Source organism: Helobdella robusta (genome assembly GCF_000326865.2).
Source record: "Helobdella robusta unplaced genomic scaffold HELROscaffold_13, whole genome shotgun sequence".
Taxonomy (NCBI): Eukaryota; Metazoa; Annelida; class Clitellata; order Rhynchobdellida; family Glossiphoniidae; genus Helobdella; species Helobdella robusta.
In genome coordinates, this window is record NW_008703718.1 from 4,451,608 (window position 1) to 4,475,734 (window position 24,127).

Below are 24,127 nucleotides of genomic sequence, written 5' to 3' on the forward strand. Positions count from 1 at the left end.
TTGATGACACACCTTGTGTTGTTGTTGTTGTGACGTTTGTTGTACTTGTTGTTGTGGATGCTTTGTTGTTGTTGTGATGTTGTTGTTGTGTTTATTGTCCTTGCGTTTATTGTTTTTGTGTTGTTGTTGTTGTGTATGTGTCGATGTGTTTGTTGTTGTTGCTGTGTATGTTGTTGTTGTGTTTGTTGTTGCTGTGTTTGTTACGGTTGTTGTTGTTGTGTATGTTGTTGTTGTGTTTGTTGTTGATGATGTACGTATTGCTGTGGATAGTGTTGTGTATGATTTTATTTGTGTGTTATACATGTTGTTGTACATAAATTTGTTGCTGAATAGTTTATTTTGTTGTTCATAGATGTTTTAAAATGTGTTGTCTTCAATTTTAACATTTTTTTTTTATAATTTGATGTTTGATGCTATTTGTGATTGCTACATTGGTACTTACTTAACGCTCCAAAAGATTTCGCAGTTATTCTAAATTTTTCTACAATGATTTTTACATTAACAATATCTGAAATGTTAAGGGAAGGTTTCTCTAGAGTGAATGAAAATGGTACAATGTGCTGAAACGTAGAGTTACAAGTCTGCCTGATATAAGATAACAAGATATCAATATGGCGTAGTTCAACAATACCAGCAGTTAGAACAATACCAAGAATACCTCGAATACTTTGTTCTAGGATACAAATTTATGTTGGGGTGTTTTGTATAAAAAATTAAAGTATGTGGTAAAGTTAAGTGCTGTTTGTATAAAAACCTTTGTGTGGTAAAGTCCTGTTTGTGTGTTGTATTAAAAACAGTGTCTGTTTGTGTTGTAGTTACTGTTGTGAATTTGAATGTAGTATGTATACGTGTGTATATTTTGTGTGTGTGTGGGTCTATGTGTCTGTGTGTGAGTGTGTCTGTGTGTGAGTGTGTCTGTGTGTGAGTGAGTGTGTGAGAGTGTGTGTGAGTGTGTGTGTAAGTGTGTGTGTGAGTGTGACAGTCGCGTACGCGTGTATTTATGATGGTAGATGACGAATGTAATTGAAGGGTTGATATACGTACAAAGGTACAATAATTTCAGGTAGGCGACTTCTACGTATCCACATGCATGGTGGAAAAAATTATTTGTTTTAGCTATTATTTCATTAATGCGTTTTTGTTAATAAATAATAATAGCCATGAAAGTTTCCGTGAAAACGTCATTTCTTAAATACCATTGGTCACGATCATCTATTAGTTTTGTTGTTGTTGTTATTATTATTATTATTATTATTATTAAGCAGATTAACTATGTTGTTTAGGGTATTAGAAATTATTTTATGCTTTGTTTTACTTTAATTGTTTCGGTTCATCAACAATTTTTAATAATATTTTTGTGAGGGATGAAGTTTAATTTTTATGTGAAAAATTCACTGGAAGCTGAAAAAAAACAATTTTTCCCATTTTTTTCTCGAAAGATCTTGAGGCAGTTTTAAATGGTTCAATTACTCTCACCCTTAATATTTATACAGCGTTGGAAAGAGTGTCAGTCGACAATTTATCTACAGAGCTGTCTTTGCGTAAGGTGGAAGTACTTTATAACTGAAAGCTCCACCAGCAACACCCTCTTCCATTCAATCTATCAACTGCGGTATAACTTTTTTCATCATTGCACCATCAGTTACAATTTTGTTGGACTTGATAAATTTTCAGAAATCTTTTGTTTTTATATTTGTATTGCTATTTCGAAACGTTTTCAGTGTAAAGTTATCTTGGGTATATAGAAACATTATGTCAATGATTAAATTTCAATTTTTGTTTCAAAATTGGCAATTTGATCTTTCTCTTTTACTCTCTCTCTTTCTTTTTCTTTGTTTGTTTGTTTTTCTCTCGCGTTCTCTCTTTCTTTCTCTTTTTCTTTTTTTCTTTTTCTCTTTCTCTCTCTCTCTCTCTCTCTCTTTCTTAAGCAACGAACCAAATCCCAACTCTTCAATACATCAGCAGAATCATATTTTTCCTTTTTTTAGTTTTGCTTTCTGTCCAATGAAGACTCGTGAGTATTCTGCTGTTGGAGGAAGAATGCAGCAAACACAGCGGTGGGGAGCGAAATTTAAAAATTCTTTTCATGAACACGTTTTTCCGACGTCTATAACAATTTTTCTTTCTTTTGAATGTTCTCTCTTTCTCAACCACTATTTCACTCTCTTTGTCTCTCTCTTGCACTCTTTTTTTCCCTTTCCCTCTCTCACTCTCTTTCTCCATTTCTTACTTTTCCCTTTGTTTGAAAACTTTTTTAAATTTTCCAAATCACAATGAACGCAGACTGAAATTAAACTAACGTCAAATGATTTCAATTTATTTTTTGCTATTTCAAAATTATTTTATTTTTTCTTGTTATAAAATTAAAATGGAAATTTATTTTTGATTTTTTCCAATTTCTTTTGAAAACATTTTTGAAGTTTCAAAATTGTTCTGGAACGTGATTTTATATAAAGCGTCATAACATAGGTCAAATTATTTCTAATAAAAGAGACGCATTCTTCAAACAATTTTTACATGAAAAAATTTAAATAATAATAATACAAGAAGTGTTTTTTAAATGAAATCGATTAGATTTTTTTCCAAAGTTACAAAAATATATGTATTATGAGATCCTACGAACATCAAACACCGACAAAAAAAACGTCTTCATTTCCTGAAAAATGTTCCCAACAAAAACAATACATCAATATATTTTCTCATTTTCGAGAAACCAGGAAAAAAAAAATCTAGGAAAACTTCGAGAAGCAGTGACTTGAAAATCTAATTGACCCATGCTACCCGCTGAATCAAAAATGACGCATGTTACTTCATCTATTTCGTCATCATTTCCACGTCTGCATTGCTTCCATCATCATCTTCATCATCGTTGTTTCCATCATCATCTTCATCATCGTTGTTTCCATCATCATCTTCATCATCGTAGTTTTCATCATCATTTTCATCATCGTTGTTCCCATCTCAATCTTCATCATCATTTTCTTCTTCGTTACTTTTCTCTTCATCATTTTTAGTTTCTTGCTACTCTTGCTTAATCATCTCAGCTTTTTTTATATTTCTCGTTGTAAATATATCCAATTATATTTTCGTTTGAATTGTTTATTTGATGAAATCGTTTTTTAATAATTAAATGAAGTTTTAGTTGATAGGCTGCTTTATCTAGGTACATACTTCAAAGTTGAATGAATCCTTATAATGACGATTAAATAAATTAATAATTCATCATTAATTTTCATTTCGCTAACTTAAAAATGTTTCATTAACTCCGAAAATGTAAAAAAAAAATTGTTTCATAATAAACAGAAAAATTAGGAATTCCGAAGTTTTATTTACGATTGATTGACAAAGTTGACAGACAGCAATGCAATGCTACGCAAACTTGCACATAAATATGCCCCTGAAAGGCAAACGAACGTTCTTATAATTAGCATCATCAACTCCAAGAGAACATCATCCTCTTGTAGTCATCATCATCTCTAAAGACATCATCATTTTGTTTTCATCATCAACTCTTAGAACTTCATCATCATTTTTTGTCATCAACATTTTCAAAAACGTTTTATTAACTATTTCCTCATTTTCATCTTCGTCATCATCTTCGTCATCACCATTGTTAACATTATCATCTCATGTCCTCGTCTTTGTCAAGAACGTCACCATTATTTTGTCACCTTCTAAAACATGGTGATCGTGTTTTATAAGATAAGGATACTAATAATGATGATAATAATGATGTTGAAGAAGAAGATGATGATGAAAAAGATGATGACGAAGAAGATGATGAAGAAGATGATGAGGATGAATGTTGACGCATGCAATATTCAATAATTCAGATTGATGTAGTGCTAAATAGACGCTGATGTTTATAGCAATAGGAGTGTGTATACAATACACACATGCATACAAGGTACGCACGGATTTGTGTACATTTGTATGTATGTGTTTGTAGTCATGCACGTATGTTTGTATGTATGTGAGTACAAGTCTGTATATACGTTTTTGAACGTGTATGCGTTTGAATGGTTGTTTTTGCATGTAATTGTGTTTTTATGTTTAGTTTGTTTTTATGTTAGATATTAATATTTATGCGCATTAACGATGCACTATCATTTTTTGAATGATGTCATTTTGAAAATGATGATGACGTCAGTGTCGATGATGACGTAATGACTTTAAAATTAAATATTAATTAATAATTTATAGGTATATGTGTGTGCGTAGGTACTTAGAAAAAATACGTGTTTGTGAGTGTGCGTGCGTGCGTATATGTGTGTGTGTTTGTTTATCTGTTTGTGTACGTTGGTATAAGTATGTTTTGGGTGTTTTTAGTGTTTGTTTTTAGTATGCGTTATTAGCGTGTTTGTATGTATCAGTGAGTGTAGCAATATGGTTTTCTGAAGCCTCGGTTTTTCGTGTTTAGTCATATTGTGTTTTTATTTGACATGGAACATGTGTCTGTGTGATAGAGCTCGAAAAACATTGCCACTGATGCTGAAAATATAGATGATGATTGGTATCATATAAAATTACATTTTAAACTTTAAATAACGCCACCAAATGCAACCACATAAACTTTGATAATGTTTTGATATATGAGATATATATTTTGATATCAAATGTAAATATCAGATACATATTTTGTATTACTCTCTCATTCTCTCCCGCCCCCTCTCTTTCACTCTTTCTTGATTTTTTTTTATTACAGTAATTGTAGAAGTAGGTAGTAGTAGTAATGGTAGTGGAAGTAGTTGTAGTAGCAGCAGTAGTAGTAATAATAACAGTAGTATACACTAGTTGGGCGGCGTGTTGGTTCAATGGTTAAAGGCGCCTGGTCTTGCTATTGCAATGACTGGGTTCGAATACAAAGAGATCCCGCCTATCATATGCAATGTGTATGATGCGTAGTTTGCACGCGTATTCATGTACGCTGTGTGTGTTTGTTGTTGAAACCTCTGAAGCAAACGCAAGAGAGAGAGAGAAAAACCTTTAACCTTTATAGTAGAAGTAATAGTAGTAGTAGTAGTAGCAATAGTAGTAGTAGTAGCAATAGTAGTAGTAGTTGTCGTTGTAGTATTTGCTCTAGTAACACACACACTATCCGAATTTATCAGTTAAATAGATTTGATTGTACATAACTAAGTGTACAACGACAGCGTAAGCTTGTGAAATGATAATGAGGGTGCTATTGTCGTTAGTGTGTATATATATCTCAATACCGCAGCGTGTACCTTAACTAATACCCCAAATACCATAGACTCAACGGTACTCACGCTTCTGTTTTTTCATAGCCGTGCTTGTATCTCATTCTTAATCTTTGGTAATTCGATTTTTCAATGACGTCATCATTAATTTTATCCGATGGAAAGGCAGTTGAGTGCGTGCGTGTGCGTATGTGTGCTCTTCTCTGTGTTTGTGTATTTGTTTGTTTTTTGCACGTGTTATACTTGTGTGTGTGTGTGTGTGTGTGTGTGTGTGTGTTTTTGTACGCGCCACATACACACACACACACACACACACACACACGAACACAGACAGGCACACACATAGACACACACACGCACACATACACACACGCACTCACACATAAGAATCTAACAAGTGTTAAGATATACAAACTTGAGTAGTGTACAAAACTGTGCACACACACACACACACGTTGTTGTACATGTATGATACGTACATACATTAAAGTACGCAGTTTGAAGTCATCAGCATAATCTTTATTGAGACATTCACGTCACGAGTAGGGATTTAATTTTTGTTTCTTAATAAATTTTCTCCTTAGAAAATTTTCAAATATTAATTCGGAGAAAAAAAGGAAATTTTTTTAATTTTCGCGAGTTTCAAATTCTGGAGCGGCGTTTAAATTTTTAAAAATGGGAGTTTTATTGAAATGTTTTCAATTTTCTTACCGCAACTAATTGAACAAAAATTTTGTCAGTTTCATTCAGTTAGGCTCTTAGTCACTTCTTAACATCATCATTGCTAGTTCAAATGAGTTCAACTATGAGATGAGTAGATGATGAAATGAGAATGTTATAAACTGATCAGCCATGTTTCATGTTGAATGCATATATGTTCATAAATAACCAAAAAAACACAAAAAATATATTAATTGATTAGTAAAAATATGCATAGATATAAAATTTAAAAATATCAGTTAATTTATAAACATTGCTTTACTCACTCACACGTTGATTTATTCATTAATTCATCCATTCATCCGTTATTCATTCATTCATTCACTCAGATATTCATTTATTCACCCACCAATCAACCACCAATTAGATGGACTCTCTTCACGAAATAACCGAACGAATATCGGGAATCGGTTTCTCACCATACCATCCCCTGCAGAACAGCACCATCATAAAGACGTCAGACGACAATTTCTACTCAGCCCTCGTCACGGATTTTGCCGCCAGAGATCCGGCCATCTTCCGAATAATGGGGAATTTGAAAAGTGTTCGGACCGCTCAATTCAACACCAGATGGCTCAACGGTTGGCTGCTGTGGTGTGCTCCTTTCTAAGTTATCAATGAGTTGTGAACTAACTCACACTGTGACGCAATTGAAAATAACTAGACTCGCTTCTTTGACGACGACGAAGATGACGACATTAAATATGATGACGATTTCCTCAATAATGACGTTAACGATGACGTAGATGACGAGCATAACGTAGTCCTGGTTTCATGCAATGAAATAATTCATTTTTATGCCATTTTAATTACATTTCTCCAGCATTTGTGGCTTGTTAGAACTTTGTTTATGTTTTTGTTAGTCTGCACGGTCACGCACCTACATGTTTATGTGTGTGTGTGTGTATGTATGTATGTATGTGTGTGTGTATGTATGTATGTATGTATGTGTGTGTGTATGTATGTATGTGTGTGTGTGAGTGTGTGTGTGTGTGTGGTGCACGCTTGTACGTGTTGTATGCCTGCATGTTTGTGGTTGAATGTATCTATGTATGTGTGCGTGTGCTTGTTTGTAAATAGATTAACTCAACTCATACATACGTGTTTGGCATTAAATATTATCAAACCAAGGTGTCTAGCCATTGTTTGATTGTTGTATTAGAGCAGGTAGGAAAGAAAATCTGATAAAAAATTTGGTTCAAGTATTTTTTCTATCTAAACATTAAAATTTTAAACAAAATAATATGGTGTTAAACCAGAGGTGGGCCCATTTTAATTTTTTTTCATACCGAAATTATGTTTCATTTTTGTGACAAATATTTTTTCTAGGTTTTCGCTTCTGACTTTAAAACATTTTTTCCATAGAAGTTGTTGATCATATTAAACCGAGCAAATGTTATTTCTAGTTCAGTGCTGATCATACGTGGTACAGTAATAGCAGATCTGAATATTTGATTAACTAAAAATTTAATGACTGTCAATTTTTCATGAAATTTCGATGAGATAAAGAAAAATAGATAAAAATTTTTAACAAAAAATTTGAAGTATTAAATTATTTTTAAATCTTTTTAAATTTTATTTAAAAATTTTTCATTGTAAAAATTATGGAATGGGTAAATGTAAGCTATTTAAATGGATTATTACATTGAAAATGTCATGCGTGCTGGCACATAACTTGTAATTACGTGAAAATTTTGATGTTTTTTGCCGATGTTTTATTATTTTTATTATACTTTTATTGTTATTATGGATATAAATTTTTCAGATTAAATATTTTTTAGTTTTACTTTTCAAAAAAAAGGTTTTTGCATTTTTCAAAAATGAAGAAAAATTACGTTTTGTTCGTGGGCAGATTTTACTGCACAATCATATTTATTTATTTATTTTTTTTGTTATAATTATTTATTGTTTTTTACTAAGTTTTACAAATTGGCTTGATTTTTTTCTCTCTCTTTTTCTCTCTCTCCCTCTCTTTCTTAATTTACTTTTTTTTCTTTCTATCTTTCTTTCTCTTTCTTTCTGTTTTGGTTTTGTCAATCTATCGCCGTTTATCTGCTGTTTTTCTTTCTCTTTTTTTCATCTCTCTTTTTTTTTCTCTCTCTCTCTATCTCTTTCTTTCTCTCATTTCCTTTTTCCTTCCTTTTCTTTTTTCTCTCTTCTTCTCCACTCTCTCATTTTCCCCTCCATCTCTCATTTTTCTTCGCACATTTTCCGCCGTTCTCCCTACACAAGTAGATATAAACAAACTGAAGAGGAATACTTGTGAGGATATGCAGGCATAAGAACACGTGTAATTTGCTGGCTTAAGGTTTGCATGCGTTTGTTAACGTTCTCTAAACATTGTTGAGTGCTTGCTTATTGGTGCGTAGTATCTTTATGACCGGGGTTTCTAGGTTCATCCGTTCACGTGTTTCTGTCCTTCATTCTTCCCTCTTAATTTTTTGCATTGTTTCTGTTAGGATCTTTTGTCTGCTCTCATTTTCTCATTTTTTTCTTTTTTTTCTTAATTACTCTTCTATTTTTCTTTTTTTTTTCTTTAAATTTTCATCTTATTTTCATCATTTAATTCAACATTTTTATGCTTGAAATAATTTTTTCCCTTTACAAAACATTTCTCACCTACTTTTTGCTTCATTAGAAAGACATTTTGTACGGGTACTCGCAGATAATTGACGGCAGTGTCTGCTGAGGCGTTCCAAAAATTTCACGAAAACTTGATTAAAAACGTACTGTCGTCCTAAGTAATCACCGAACCTACCGGCTGCAACGCTGAGTTCCTCTTTAGCAATGAGTGCATTAACGACATTGTTCATATACAACTAGATAAATAGTATCTAGATTGTAGATACGTCGTATCATGATAGTATCTTCAAGAAGCACATTTACGCAAGAACTCATTGAAATATTTAAACAAAACAAGTATAAACATTATTTCATATTATGTGATGATATGCAAACATGTAAAATAAACTTAATAAATATAAACCTGCAAATATTTGCTTGTAAAGAAGACATAAAGGCATGCAAACACATGCATAGTTAGGTATATGTATGCAATATTTTTTCATGGCGCAATAAATATAATGAGATATTTTATACACGGAGCTGTGCGTGTGCGTCAACACAACACCGTACTGGGCATGGGTTTGTGTGAGATGTTTGTGATTCTAACTATGGGAAATTCATCGTTACTTGGAAATTTTGAAAATATTTGTGGCGACTGACGACGAGTTTAATCCAAATGGGCAGCTTAAATCTAACTTCATCCGACGTTTTCTTCGGATTAATAATTAAATTGCCTGTTTTTGACTGGGAAATATTTTATCACTGACGTGGAATTGAAATTATAAATGAAAAACAAATTAAATCGCGCGTTTAAGTTTTTTTTTTCAATTTACCCATGATCAATGTATACTCATTCTAATTAAAATTTTCTGAACATTCCAGTCATCCAGTAATAAAACTTACAAAAATTCTGTCTAACTAAAACATACACAACACAGCACAATGCAAGGAGTACCAGGTCTTGCCTGGCTCGGATAGAACAGACTGAAGGACTGTTGTTGAAATGCTTGTATCTGTACATCTTGGCCGTACTTATGAATGTGTTTCTACGTCAGCCGGTGTATATATAGGCGGCTTTTTAAGGACATTTGTCTAACCAGGTAATGTAGAATAAATGTTTTATTATGTAAAATGCTAGGCAAAGCAGGATTTTCAAATAGATTCAGAGTTATAGGTTAGAGTAGGAGGAGGTTTGGTGAAAAAAATTCGAATGTTACTGGGCAGTTTGTTGTAGTCGTCATATAAAAATACCAAAAAACACTTTGAAAATTACCAAAATCCATCGTTTTAATTGTCTATTATTATATTATCTAAAAATTTCAAGAGTAAATTTTTATATTTTTGTTTTTTATATAAGTTTTTTATATAAGTTTTTTGTTTCTGTTTTATTTTATTTTTTTTTCATTCGTTTTTTTCTAACTATCGCCTCTTCTCTCTATTCCCCTACATCTCATTTATTTCCTCCCCATGCTTCCATATAAACATCCATCAATCCCTGCCTCCATTCATCCATGATTTCATTATTGATATTATTATTTTATTATTATTATTATTATTATTATTATTATTATTATTATTATTATTATTGTATCTATATTTTATTTCTGTTTGTATCATAATTTTATTAAACATTTTCTTGTAAAAGTGCTAGAGTTTTTAAAAAAGTTCGAAGCATTTTTTTTGTTTTTCTGATGTATACAACTATTTAACAAACAAATTTTGTATAGAATTTTTGCAACAGCAGTTCCACACGCACCACACCACACCACACGGCAAGCCACACGATGCTGCACACACACACGACGACACCACACGCAACTACACGACGACAAGTCCACTCACACACACCCACACCACACGACTTACTGACTGACCTGGTACGAACTTAACATTACTCATGTTGGCTGGAGATTATTTAAACGAAATTGCCTCTAATTAGATAGAGAATGCACATTATGGTTTGGCAATAAAGAAATTTAATTATGCATGTGTGTGCATTTGTTTGTTTGCTTGTGTGTATGTATGTGTGCGTTTGTCTGTGTGTGTCTGTGTGTGTGTGTGTGTGTGGTTGAGTCAAGTTTGTATGTAAATGTCATTGAACATCACACTCCACACATAACCAATTTCATGGTGCATTTGTCAGTTCCCCTTATTGTTCATTTTTTGGTGACTTTTTGCTGCAAAGCAGTTTATGTGTTTATTGCTTGTATGTGTGTGTGTGTGTGTGTGTGTGTTTGTTAGTGTTAATTGGGCAGAAAACTTTTGTTTTTAATTATAAATATAAGAATATAATTATTGCCCTAAGCGTTTCAATAAAAATTATTCGGTAATTAAGTCTGTACCTGCTAAATTGTTTGTAAACTTTTTGTATATTTTTGTATTTATTTACTTGTATGTATCCATCGTTTGTAGAGAATTGTGTATGTGTATGTGTGTACGTGTGTGAGTGTGTCTGTGTGCATGTGTATGTGGGCGATGCATCTATGCGTGTCGGTCTGTACCCAGAGATGTCTTCTTTGCTAATTAAAACAATTAAAAGTTGATGAGTTAAGATGGGTTGGTCCGTGGATGCTCATGAAAGTCGTTCGTTGTCGTTGTAGCCGCTGAAGTTGTTGTTGTTGCTGCTGTAGTGGTTGTTGTTGTTGATGTTGTTGTTGGTTATGTTGTGGCATATGTTTAGTAATGTTGTTATATTTTTGTTGTTTATGTCACTGATGATGTTGTTTCACTTGTAACTGCAACAGACAAACGTACAACAACAAAACCAACAACAACAAACAATCCCAACAAACACCAACAAACCACACAGGTAAACAGACAACCAACAACAACAAACAATCAACAACAACCAACAACAAACAAACAAACGAATATAAACAGAACCAGATTTTGTGTCATCGTATGAAGTTGGAGCCTACGTTTATTTCTTATTCCGAGAGGTGGCCATGGAATATATAAACTGTGGAAAAGTAAGATGATGACGATGATGATGAAGATGACGACGACGATTATGATGGTGACGACGATGACGATGATGACGATGTTGTTGTTGTTGTTGTTGCTGCTGATTGTAGTGATGATGATACGATGATGATGATGAGAAATAAAAATAAGAATAATAATAAAATAAAACTTCGACATAGTTAAGTGCCTCTGAAAATTGAAACAAATGTCTCCAGCATAAAATCATCGCATAGAGACCTACATACACAAAACAATTAGGCATATAAACCATGGCTATTAATCTAAATCTATAACACTTTGCTCTAAAACAACAACAACATTAATACATGCATGTATATGTGTTCATACTATAAAACAGACATTTAACAAACACACACACAAGCACATACACACATACGTACGTACGCTAACATATATACACTTAAACACACACATAGTTTGTATACATTATTAGTTTGTCTATTTTAGATTCAGCTTACCTAAACATTTACATTGCATTATGTATAATATATGTATAATATATATCTAGGTATTTTTGCATATTAATACAATGCGAATCAGAGATACGTGCATGTATCGTAACTATCTTTTTATTCACATACATACAGGCTGTCTATTCCAGAGTGGCTAGGATATGTAAGGTAGATGTGTGTTTAAGTGTGAAGTGTGTGTGTGCGTGTGTGTATATGTGTGTGTGAGTGTGTGCGTGTATGTATATGTGTGTGTTGTGTGTGTGGGTGTGTGTGTGTGAGGAGTGAAACATTGTAATAAATATGTTTGAACGTTTTTTTTCTCTGCGTTTAATTGAAATGAATGGATGACTTCTAGAGAGAGTCATTGAGAAATGTCCAACGAATATTTTTATTACATTACCCTCGAATTATTTTTATCGTTTCGTAAGTATCAACTTTTCTAAAATTACTTCAAACATACTCAACCACAAAAACTTCTACACAACTAACGAAAAACCAGAATGATCAGGGTGGAAAATTTCTCTTGCAAGACAACTGGACGTCGTTCCTGAAAGCCCGTCTCAATTGTTCACTACCCGGATCCTACCCCTACTACTTCAACGAGATCCAGGCGTCCACGTTTGACGAGAGTGAAGCTAGTGTGTATGCTGTCTTCACTACTGCACCGTATGTAGCGGCTGCTTTTTATTTTTTGTAACTCTTGTTTTGGGGTGTGATGACTTTGTGTGATTATATTTTGGAGGAATGGTTATTCCAATAACTCATTATTATTTATGATACCAAATGTTAATCTAAACATTCCATTTAGAAATAGGCCAACAATTTCACAAAAAATCCATCCAACCACTCACAAACAAAATGCACAGGAACAGCGTAATTGCAACAGCAGTCTGCGTCTACAGCGTTGCGTCTATAGACCAGACATTCATGGGACCGTTCAAGTACCAACATGATACTAGCAGTGCTTGGATTCGAGTTCAGAACAGCGCTCCTCATCATCAGGTTGGTTTCTCTATCTCATCAAATTTATAATACCACTTTTCATACTATTATACTACAACTATTGCTGCTGCTACTACTAATGCTGTTGTTACTGCTATCACTAATCCTTCTACTACTATTGCTGCTGCTACAACTACTACTACTGCTAGTACTACTACTACTAATAATAATAACAATGTTATTAATAATATTAATAATATCAAACTCATGGTTGATAAAAATTACATTAAAAAAGTTTAAACAGTATCTGACAAAAAAAAATTTCTGCCCAAGCTGTACTTATTAATGAAATGTGCTTACGTGTGCGTGCATACAGACCTAACTGTTTATAAAATTAGTGAATTGTTTCAAACTTCCAAGCAATACAGCGTAGTCGAATGTGTCATGTTTGTTTCAATTGAAGACTTTTTCAAAAAACGCGTATTTTAAAATTACAAATAATAAAGATAAAAAACTTCGAAACAGACCAAAAAACTTGATTATTTTATTTAAAATCGTGGTAAAGTAAAAAAGTTTCATGCAAAAAAAATAAATAAAAAATTTCAATTTCGAAAAGACATAAACGTTATCCAGTTTGTGAGAAAAAATTAATTGATTATGAAAAATTCATCGCCAGAGCAGCAAACAACAAACACGTACTGGAAGAAACTGAATGGAGCCATCAAATATGCACAGCGGCTAAAAAGTCATAAAATCAGAATTAATCTCATTAACTGTTCGAGGATGACAGAGCTGATAAATCATCCACCTGCAAGAAAGTATAATCAAGAAAAGCACTTCTTTTACGTGAAGCGCTTTCAACGTCTAGCTGCTGACCACAACTACTCCTACAGACCCAAAAGTTGGTGGTGGCCACATCTAGGGCCGGTTTTGCTGCAATAAGGTGTGGAAGCCCTAGAGCCACTAAGATGAAAACACCCCTTATATTTGATAATTGTTTTAAAAAGAAAATGGATAGATTTATTCAGTGATTATTACTTTGTTTATTTTAGCCGGTGATTATGACATCGGAAAAATATTAAAAAAATTACAAAGTTTCATTTTTTTGTGGTAGATGAGCTGTTTTTTGTGAAACCCCTTTTTTAACATTAGTCCTGCATACCTTTAAACACACACACACGCACACAGCACACAACTATACCCGTATATACATACAAAAAAATAGATATAGAAATAGCAGAAGATGGAATAATAAATAATTCTAGAACGAGTATGCAGGGAGAATAATTGGAGTTATACATTCTCTGAAAACAGATGCGTAGGTATAATGTATATTTTATGTGGTGACCAAGTCCATACACACAAACCTGGACGCACACACACACGCGCGCACACACACGCACACACAATTATATATACACATTTATATACGCATTTGTATACCATTGTGTATATGTGTGCGTGCGTGTGTGGGTAATACATTTGTTCATGTGATGAATTATTCAAAGGAAAGGTCAAGAACTTGACCACATATCTTCCAGGCGATATAAAAACGCACGTAACGCTTACGTAAGTGTGTGCTTGTGCGTGTGAATGGATGTGTTTATGTCGGTATATGTATGTGTTCGTTAGCGTGTGTATGTCCAAATTTAGATGTATGTGTAAATGTGTTTTGTGGGGTGGTTTGTTTGCTGAAGTATTCAAGTAAAGCTTGTAAGCTAGTTGAAATAAATTTTTTTTTTGTTGTGGTCATTTGTCTGCTTATAATGAATGTTAGTTTTTATTGTCGTTACCCTAGGAATGAAAATGTAGGAAACAATTTAGTGTTTAATAATGATTTTTGCAAATTGTTTGTTTGTTTTTTTTTCATTTTTTAATTTAACTTTTTTGTTGTTTGGTCAATTTATTACGATCTAAGTAAAATGCGTGTGCCATTATGAATGTGCTTTCGGCATTATGTTCGTGTATGTAATTTTGTCTGTATTTGCGTATGTGTTTGTGTGTATGTGTGTATGTGTGTCTGTGTATGTGTGTGTATATGTATGTCTGTGTATGTGTGTGTGTATATGTGTGTCTGTGTATGTTTGTGTGCGTATATGTGTGTGCGTGTGTTGTTTTATTTATGAATCACATATCTTGTTCCTTTTCAGCCGTTCTTATTGGAATCAATTTTTTATTGGTGTTATGTTCGATGGAGTGGTGATGATGATGATGATAGAGACGATGGTGGTGGTGATGATGATGGAGACGATGGTGGTGGTGAAGATGATCGAGACGATGGCGGTGGTAATGATGATGGTGGAGAGAGTGGTGGTGGTAATGCTGATGATGGTGGTGGTGATGATGATGGTGATGATGATGGGGAAGACGATGATGTCGAGTTTTTCAAATCAACCTATGATGGATAGAGGATATTATTATTAGTAGTAGTATTTTGGTTAATAAAAATTAAATTTTGTCAAATCAGCTAACCATTTTTCCATTTAACTAACTATTTATTCAACCTACTACTCATTCAATCAAACCACTAATTCATCCATTCATTCATTCATTCATTCATTCATTCATTCAATCAATCAACTAATCAATCCACTCATTCATTCATTCGTTCGTTCATACGTTCAATCAATCAGTCAAGCAATCAAGCGAAAAGTCAAATTTACTATCTAAGCTAACGTAATATTATGCACTAAAATAAATTTGATTCGTTAGTTATTTGGCCGTTGTGTAAACTCGGTGTAGTTTGCAACATTCAATATCTTAATAGTGTCATGAAAAGTTTCAATTAGGAGGAGTGCCCGCCTACCTGTGCACTCTACTCTCTAATTACGTCTGCGTCTCTGTTTTTCCTCTTTTAAAAACTTGATTCACTCTGTTACTTGTTTTATTATTTTTTAAGTATTTTAATAAGTTTTAAGAATAAATCCATTTATCTCATTTTTTTTGGTAGCCAAATGTTTTTCTTCCTTTTTATTTCACTGGTTTCGATCACTGGCATTTGTTATTCAAGTTTCGTTATTTGATCACGTAATGAGAAAAAGTATTTTTCAAATTTTGGTTTTGGATTTTTTACGTAAAATGAGGAGAGAAATTTTGATGTAAACAGAAATTAACAATAATGATGGCGATGGTTGTGGCGATGATGATGATGATGACGATGATGATGATGATGACGATGATGATGATGATGATGACGATGATGATGATGATGACGATAGTAGTTGCGATGATGATGAAGATAATGATAATGATGATGATGGTGGTATATACATATTTTGCCTAACAAAAATTTCGGGCAAAATTTCAAAGTTTACATTAAAATATTTGGAAAAATACATTTTAAAAGGACATTGCAGATAATAAAACCATTCAGCAAATAACACTTCGTCACAAAGACAAATTCTATTAAAAAAAAATGGTCTTGATTTTTCTAAAAAAAAAACTCATGTCACTAACAAAAAGATAACTAAGTAATTACAAAATCAAGAACATTCACAGTGTTATAATACATTTTCTTGCAAACAAAATCCGAAAACCAAAATTGACCACGACGACAACAACACCATCATCACCGACGAAACAAGCGAAGCCATCATGTAAACCATTATAGCACCAACATCTTTAACAGCATCGTCAACGAGCAAACAGACATTTCAGTTTAATTACTTACAGAAACGGACAAACAGAGAGAAACAACAGCTTCAACTTTCTCCACCATGCGATTAAAATACTGTCCTGCGGTTAAATTGTTGCGACAACTATAGAAAAACACAAATGACACTACAACATTAGCAACAACAACAATAAAATAAAAACCACATGAGAAAAAAACATCTTTCAAAGTTAAATTAGCGTAACACAACTACAGCAATAAGGCAACACTGTTTTATTAATCCAAAGGTTTAATGGTGCGATTATTTATTAGGCTCTAAAATTAATTTCTCATCGAAGTGATGACAAAAAGAAAAAAAATTAGAAAAAAGGCAAAATAAATTTTTTATACAGTTTTTGCTATAAAAAAAATCAAAATATACACACAAACAAAACAGTCAAACAACAAAAATACTCAACCCAACCAACATACATACAAACAAACAGACAGACAAACAAACATGTACACTCGTACAGGCTAAAGCTAACGCGTTAATAACCTGGCGAACGATAATTTTCTGGAAACATGAACGTGTGGATGACAAGTAAAGACATTGTAAAAGATTTTTAAAAGCTGTCCTTTATGCTGGCGAATGTCGTAATTTAGGAACAGTCATTTTTTAGTGACAACTGAATACTGTGACGATGATTGCTGTCATGATGACGACGACGACGATGACGAAAAAGATGATGATAAAGATGGTTATGTCAGTAAAAATCATGATTGATGTCAGAGATGATAATGACGACAACGAATGCACATTAATGACTGCGATTGATTAGTGAAACTGATGATGAATGCGATGCCGATGAGTAAAAACAAGATGGTAACGTGATGATGGCAATGATTACAGCTGGAAGGAAGGAACATTATGACAAATATGAGTTCATGACATACATGATGATGACAATGCTAGATAGACTATGATAAGTTTGGCAGACGTGATAATAACATAATACATATAAATCGTAATTGAATTAAACAATTATAAAAATTTTGTTCGGTGATCAGATGGAAACGACAATCTTACAACACGCACACGCCTACATAAACGATCACACACACATGCGCGCACTCTCACACACGCACTTGTATTCAAGTTACAATTTGCAGCATTTTACTGCAGCGTTCTAATTAAAATTTTGAAACGCTGAAAAAATCTGAAAAAACAGATTCAAGAATTTCTTTTGAGAATAGTTTGAATGAACAGATGATAATTTTTGCAATTATTTAACACTCGTCAAAAATATTTAAATAAATATAAAGATGGCGTTCACGTTTTTCTTTGAACAGAAAAACAAAAACAAACAAAATCAACAAAAAAGTATAACAACAATAATAATAATAACAGCAACTAAGATAAGAGTTAGACAGTATTTTAAAAATATGAAAACATTTCTTAAAAAGTTGAAGAATATTTCACAGGAAATATCTTTGAAATAAATTTATAAATAATTTTAGTGCAATGATCAACGGTGCGAGATAAGATGAAAGGACATGCGTACAATATTTATTCAATCTTTCAGGTTCATCCTTCAATTTTCTCAACTTAATTTCATATTTAATGAAGAAATTATTTCATAATTTTTATGATATTATTATCATTATTATATTTATTATCATTATTTTTTTAAGAGCGTAATGCTTATTCTTTACTATTTAAAACTAAGGAGAAAAACCTTTAAATTTCAACTTTTATGTTATTTGTTTTATGTGAAATGAATTTAAAATCTTCATGTCAAATTGTTATTGTGAATAAATTTCGTTTAAAAATAAGATTATTTTAATAGAAACGTCCAATTAAAATTAATTCAACCAAATTTTAAAAAATCTAAAAAATTAATCAATTGTTTTCATATTTCTTCAAATCGGAATGAGTTTTAAAAAAATAGTATCAGGTTTAGGAACCAAACACTAATCGTATGAATGTTGTGTTGACTGAAGTAGGCAAATTGAAAATTTTGTCGTAAGGTTAGAAAATTGTTTGGTTCTTTCTAATCATTTCATAGAAGGAAAATAATTGTTCCTGATAGAAAAGTCTTTACTTTAAGAAAAAAAAGTCAATTTTATATAATTGAAACATGAAACTGACAGAGCATAGAAAACTGAAACCTGAGATTAAATAAAAAATAAAGTTAGTTTATTTTGAAATTTTTTTTATAACACAACAAAGCAACACATTTTTTCAGCATTTATTGAAGACCACGCATTTATTTTTAGGTTGCAAACTTGGCCAATTTTCCGAACAAAAACAAATGTTAATAACACTACGCTGAAAACACTGAGTCATTTGAGAAAAAAAACAATCAGAAATAATGATACTTCAATTACTCAGATATGATGATACTATACTTCAATTACTCAGATATGATGATACCATAATTGATAGATAGAATGATACCCAATTACTTTGATTTAATGTTACTATATTATCAAATGTAATGACACGTTGATTTACATAGATAATAAAATTGATAGATATAATGATACACTATTTTATAGATACTAGGTAACTTGGATATAATGATACCAAAATTACTTTCCTTGCAACTTTAACTATTTAAAAATCTGCAAACAAAAAATGAAGAAAAATTAAAAAAAGAAGGAGAAATGAAAACACGAAAAAAACAAATAAAATTGAAAAAACAAAAAGAAACAGCAACACAAAAAAACGCTAATAACATAGAAACCAACAACCACACCACACAGGTTTCCATTACCATTGCATCTAATTTCACTTTTAAACATCTCATTTTACGTGATTCTCTTACACGGGCTAAAAGAGAGAGATAAAGACAAATTGAGTGAGAGAGAGAGAGAGAGAGAGAGAGAGAGAGAGAGAGAGAGAGAGAGAGTTGCACATTTTGAATACATTAATAATTCAATAATTAGACGCTGCTTAGTTTTAACATTTAGCGCCGAAATGAACGCTAAAAACATGTTGACGATAACGTCACGTGATGATGTGTTATGCACCATTATGTCATTCTCGGATGTCCTACTTGTAATATTTTCCCCGTACAAATAGGCGCTGCTGCGTTTTTTTGTTGGGGTCTATGTTTTTTTTTATCTATGTTCTGTTGTTTTTTGTTGTTAATGTTGTAGTAGTTGTTGTTTATTGTCGCCATCGTCATCATCATCATTTTGAGAGATCATTACCATTGTCGTGTTCGTCGTCGTCGTCGTGACCATCACGGTCGTCATCATTTTGAGTGACCTAGCAATGTAACGCACGGCATAAACAAGTTTAAACCTCCGAGGGACTATGCAAGGCATTTGCAAATGCGTGTGCTCAAAGTTTTGTTGTGACGCGAAGAAAAAAAAATTTGTTTGTATCTGTTTGTTTGTTTTTTGGGTTTGTGTTTGTCTATGTTTGTGTGTTCGCATGTGTGTATATCTGTTGTGTCATTGTTTCTTAATGTTTTTAAGTTTTATATCTTTTGGTGTTTGTATGTATGTGATTATTTGTATGAACGTTTGTTTGTGTGTTGTATATGTATGAATTTTGTTTTGTCGTTTGTATGCATGCATTCAGGTGCGTTGGCACGTTTTTATTTATGTTTGTTTGTTTTATGTTTGTTTGTATGTTTGTTTTATGTTTGTTTGTTTGTTTTATGTTTGTATGTTTGCAAGTTAATTTGGTTAATACGGTTAAGTGCTTGTTTAGAAGCTACTTCGGAAAAAATAAAAAAAGGTATAAATGTACGCGTTAGTAATGCATACGTGCGTGCGTGATTAAATATTTTTGTTTGTACGCCAATGTTTGTATTGATGTTTTTGTTTGTTCGTTTGTTTGTATGTCAGTGTTTGTATTGATATTTAATTTGTTTGTTTGTTTGTACGCCAGTGTTTGTATTGATGTTTTGTTTGTTTGTACATGTTAATGTCTGCGTTTTTGCGTATGTGTTTGTGTGTGATTAGATATGTGCAATTGTGTTTGTCTGTGCGTGTATATGTGTGTGTGTTTGCGTGTATGTATGAGTATGTGTGTTTGTGTGTGCGTGCGTGTGTGTACATTTTCCAGTTGATGTTATTTTTCGCGGGAATTGTTTCGGTGTGGCGGTTTGGGGTTAATTATCTCTGATTGGATGTCATTGTGCATTGAAAGGCTATTGAAGGATTTGAAATAAGTTTCGTTTGGTTCTGTTCTGTCCTGTTTAGTTCCACTTTGTTCTCTTTTGTGTCCCTGTGTTGATGAAGCTGTGTGGTGATAACGTTTGTGTTGCTGTCTTTGCAGCTGTTGTCGTCTTCTTGTTTGCTGGAAATGATTTATACTTTAGTAGTTCAACAATAAAGTTAAAGTTTTAACATTCTTCATGAAAATTATGGTGATCGTATTTTGAAGATTGTTAAAAAGTTTCAATATAATTTACATTTTTCTACAATCTCATCCTTCAATATGATAAGCACGTTACGTTATCCGCATGTCAATCTAACCAGCCATCAGTCTGTCGTCACACAATCTTATCTCTTGCTATCAATCAAACATATCACTCATGCTCGGAAATATAACGATTGTATCGAATTCAAAAACTATTATTCGAAAGAGTCAGTCGGCATTAATTATTTTAGCCAGTCTATTTTAATAACTTTAATTTTTTACTAATCTTTCTAGTTTGGCAACGTAACGAGCGTACCGAAACTGAAAAATATCAAAACGAGTCAGTAATTATTTGACAGAATTAAAGAAATAAAAAAAAACATATCCTTCCAGTGCGGCAATTTAACAAACGTTCCGAAACCGACAATCACCGAAACGAGTCAGTCGACATCGAGATCGCTAGTGGACGCTCAAAAGTATCAGCTAATGGACAGGGCAGTCCAGTCCAAACATCTCAACCCCATTGTTGTCGTTGAAAGTGAACGGTTGGTCATTTAGTTAATGTTATATGGTAGAATGGTTATAGGGTATGTTATTATGGTAGAATAGTACGGAATGCTTGTTAAACTAATGGTATACAGTTGTTGGGAGTTGATTTCACCGTTGTTTATTCAGAAATTTATCAGGTTTATCATGTTTATATGTTCGTTTAACTTTTCGGGTGTATTGAAATAGTGTGTTTGTAAGCTTGTGTGTGTCTGTCTGTGTGTGTGAGTTTTTTTTTGATTGCATGTTTGTGTTTACGTAGGGCAGGAAGTTGTGCTAATTAAGTTGAGTGCACGCTTTAAAACTACTTTCAAATGAATGATCTAATAGAGGTATAATGCACGCATTAAAAAATCTATATATGAACAAGTATGTTCATTTTTTACATTTAAATTATTTAAACATTAATTTAATTAATTATATTACTAACAATAAATAAAATTTTTTTTTATTTTCATTAAATAAAAAATAAATAAACATTTCTGCAGCTACGCTCACATAGCCATGCACAAAAAATTTCTTGGGCGACAAAATGCTACGATCGCCATTTTGTTTTTGGCTTCAATTTCCGGCTACATTGACAAGATGACTGTACTTCCGGCAGCCGATGATGACGTCAACAAAGATCATGTATCGTGTTTCGTCGAGAGAATTAGATTGTTTCAGGTTAGAGGCGATGATGATGAGGAGGATGACTTTCGGACTGATTCACGCATCAAGTCCATGAAGATCGACACAGAATCGGTGGGGAGCATTTTTTAAACTTTCCATTTTTTAAAATTTGAATTCAACTTTTTATCCACCTTGCGTGAAATTTTTAAAAATATTGCCTATTCGGTAAAATTTAACTTTTCGATTTTAAATGGTGTGTGATTTTATTCACACCTAAAAAATTTTTTTCAATCTCCAGGAGTTCCTTTACGTGGGCACGCAAAATCGCTTCTTGAAAATTTCACTTCACAGGTGCTCCAGATTCAAAACGAAAAAGTTAATATGAAACATTTTTTTTTTTAGAAATTTCAGTCAAAACAGCTCTTAAATTAAATTATATTTACGACATTAATATCACCTTCTTTCAATTATGATGAAAAGAAATCACCACAATAAACGAATTTCAAATGAATAACTCAACGCTCTTCATTATGAAAAATGTTTTGCATCTTAAAAAATGTATGACCAGCTTATTAAAATTAATTGCATTCCAAGATGATAAAACGACCTCATGACCTGCTCTAACATAATTAATGACCTTTAACCTTTGCAGTCACTGTTTAAACGCCCAGGATCCGTATTGCGGCTGGAGTGATGATGATAATGCCTGCTCTGCCATTGGTCACCCGCACATTAACTCCTGCCCAATCACAAATCAACCTGGTAGGCTTGTTTGTTGATGACTTAATAGCTTCGTAATGAGATCCATTTCCGTTATGATAATTCTATATATTTTTGTATTCAGTGGTGGGTTACATCGATTTATTAATACATCGTCATTGTTTTCCAGAAATTTTATTTTACAATTATTTATTTTAATAATTTTTTAAACTATTAGTAATATAAAGATTAATGAATTTTACTTGAATAGCAAGTGGATGAGTTACTAAAATTTAATGAGATGACACAAAAATTATTGTGAATTAAATTTTCCAAGTTGACGGAAGTTTTTGTAAATGGTCGTCATGGAGACAATGCCACCACGTGACCACTTCCAATAATGACGTCAGCAGCAACGTCAACATTAACGTACGCGGTCGTACCGCCACCAAACACAACAACAACAACAACAACAACAACAACAACAACAACAACAACAACAAAGCTTCTCCATACAGTTTACTCAACGATGGCGGCTCATTCAACAACAACATCTACAGACACAAAGTGTACCACAACAGCGGTCACCACAACAGCGGTCATTATCACAACAGCCACCACCACAACGACAACATAAAATGTCGTTGCCGAACGAGGGAATGCGCATGTCCCTCGCCACTGAACGGCGGGAAATTTTGTGATGGCGGAAATGTAGAAGTTACTAATTGCACATGTGGGATATGTTTAATAACAAACACTTTGTTTGAAAAGATTGCTTGAAATGCATTTAATTTTGATGCATACGATTTTTATTTTTGTCAGTTGAAGAAGATGTTTTAGATAATGGTAAAATTTGGTAAATTAAAAAATGATGAACAGTATAATTATTTAAATATAATTTCCAAAACAGTTTTCAGACGTCGTCACCACAGTATCTTCCACCACCACCAACAGCAGCAACAACTACGACAACAACATCGACCGCAGCAAGAACATCAACTGCTCATACGCCCACACTCGTCCACAGCTGACCCACATTGGTCACCCTGGTCCGAGTGGTCGTCCTGTAGTGGCAACTGCGGTCAAGGTGAGGGCCACAAAACCAGGTCAAGGTTGTGTTCCTGGGGAGAAGGTCGTTGCCGTGGGAGCGCCCTCGATAAGAGGGCTTGCTCCGTTAAGGGTTGCGATGGTGAGTAGTGACGAAAAGTGGATTTTCATATTGATTTCGATGAATTTGGTCGTTTTAATATCTTGTTTAATTATTTTGCTGACAATATTGTGACAAAATTTAATCAATTTCTTTTTTTCCATCAAACTTTATATAAAACCGAAAAAAAAACATCCAGCCGATAAATGGACCGAATGGTACATGTACAACAAATCCGAAACGTCGTCAATGGAGACAAAGTTTCGATGCGTTTGTAGTAGCAGT

General features: G+C 32.9%; 1 protein-coding gene across 1 annotated transcript in view; it reads left to right on the forward strand.

Moving 5' to 3' along the window:
- Positions 1-22,146, forward strand: part of HELRODRAFT_73661 (hypothetical protein) — a gene marked incomplete at both ends in the record, with an annotated part of 24,970 nt that extends 2,824 nt beyond the window's left edge. Inside the window, 7 exons of the mRNA XM_009014451.1 lie at positions 6,289-6,502; positions 11,367-11,455; positions 12,059-12,091; positions 12,423-12,589; positions 12,790-12,925; positions 21,232-21,383; positions 21,873-22,146. Of these exons, the coding sequence (XP_009012699.1) occupies positions 6,289-6,502; positions 11,367-11,455; positions 12,059-12,091; positions 12,423-12,589; positions 12,790-12,925; positions 21,232-21,383; positions 21,873-22,146 (1,065 nt within the window). The remainder of the gene's footprint in view (positions 1-6,288; positions 6,503-11,366; positions 11,456-12,058; positions 12,092-12,422; positions 12,590-12,789; positions 12,926-21,231; positions 21,384-21,872) is intronic.
- Between the last annotated feature and the right edge of the window lie 1,981 nt (positions 22,147-24,127).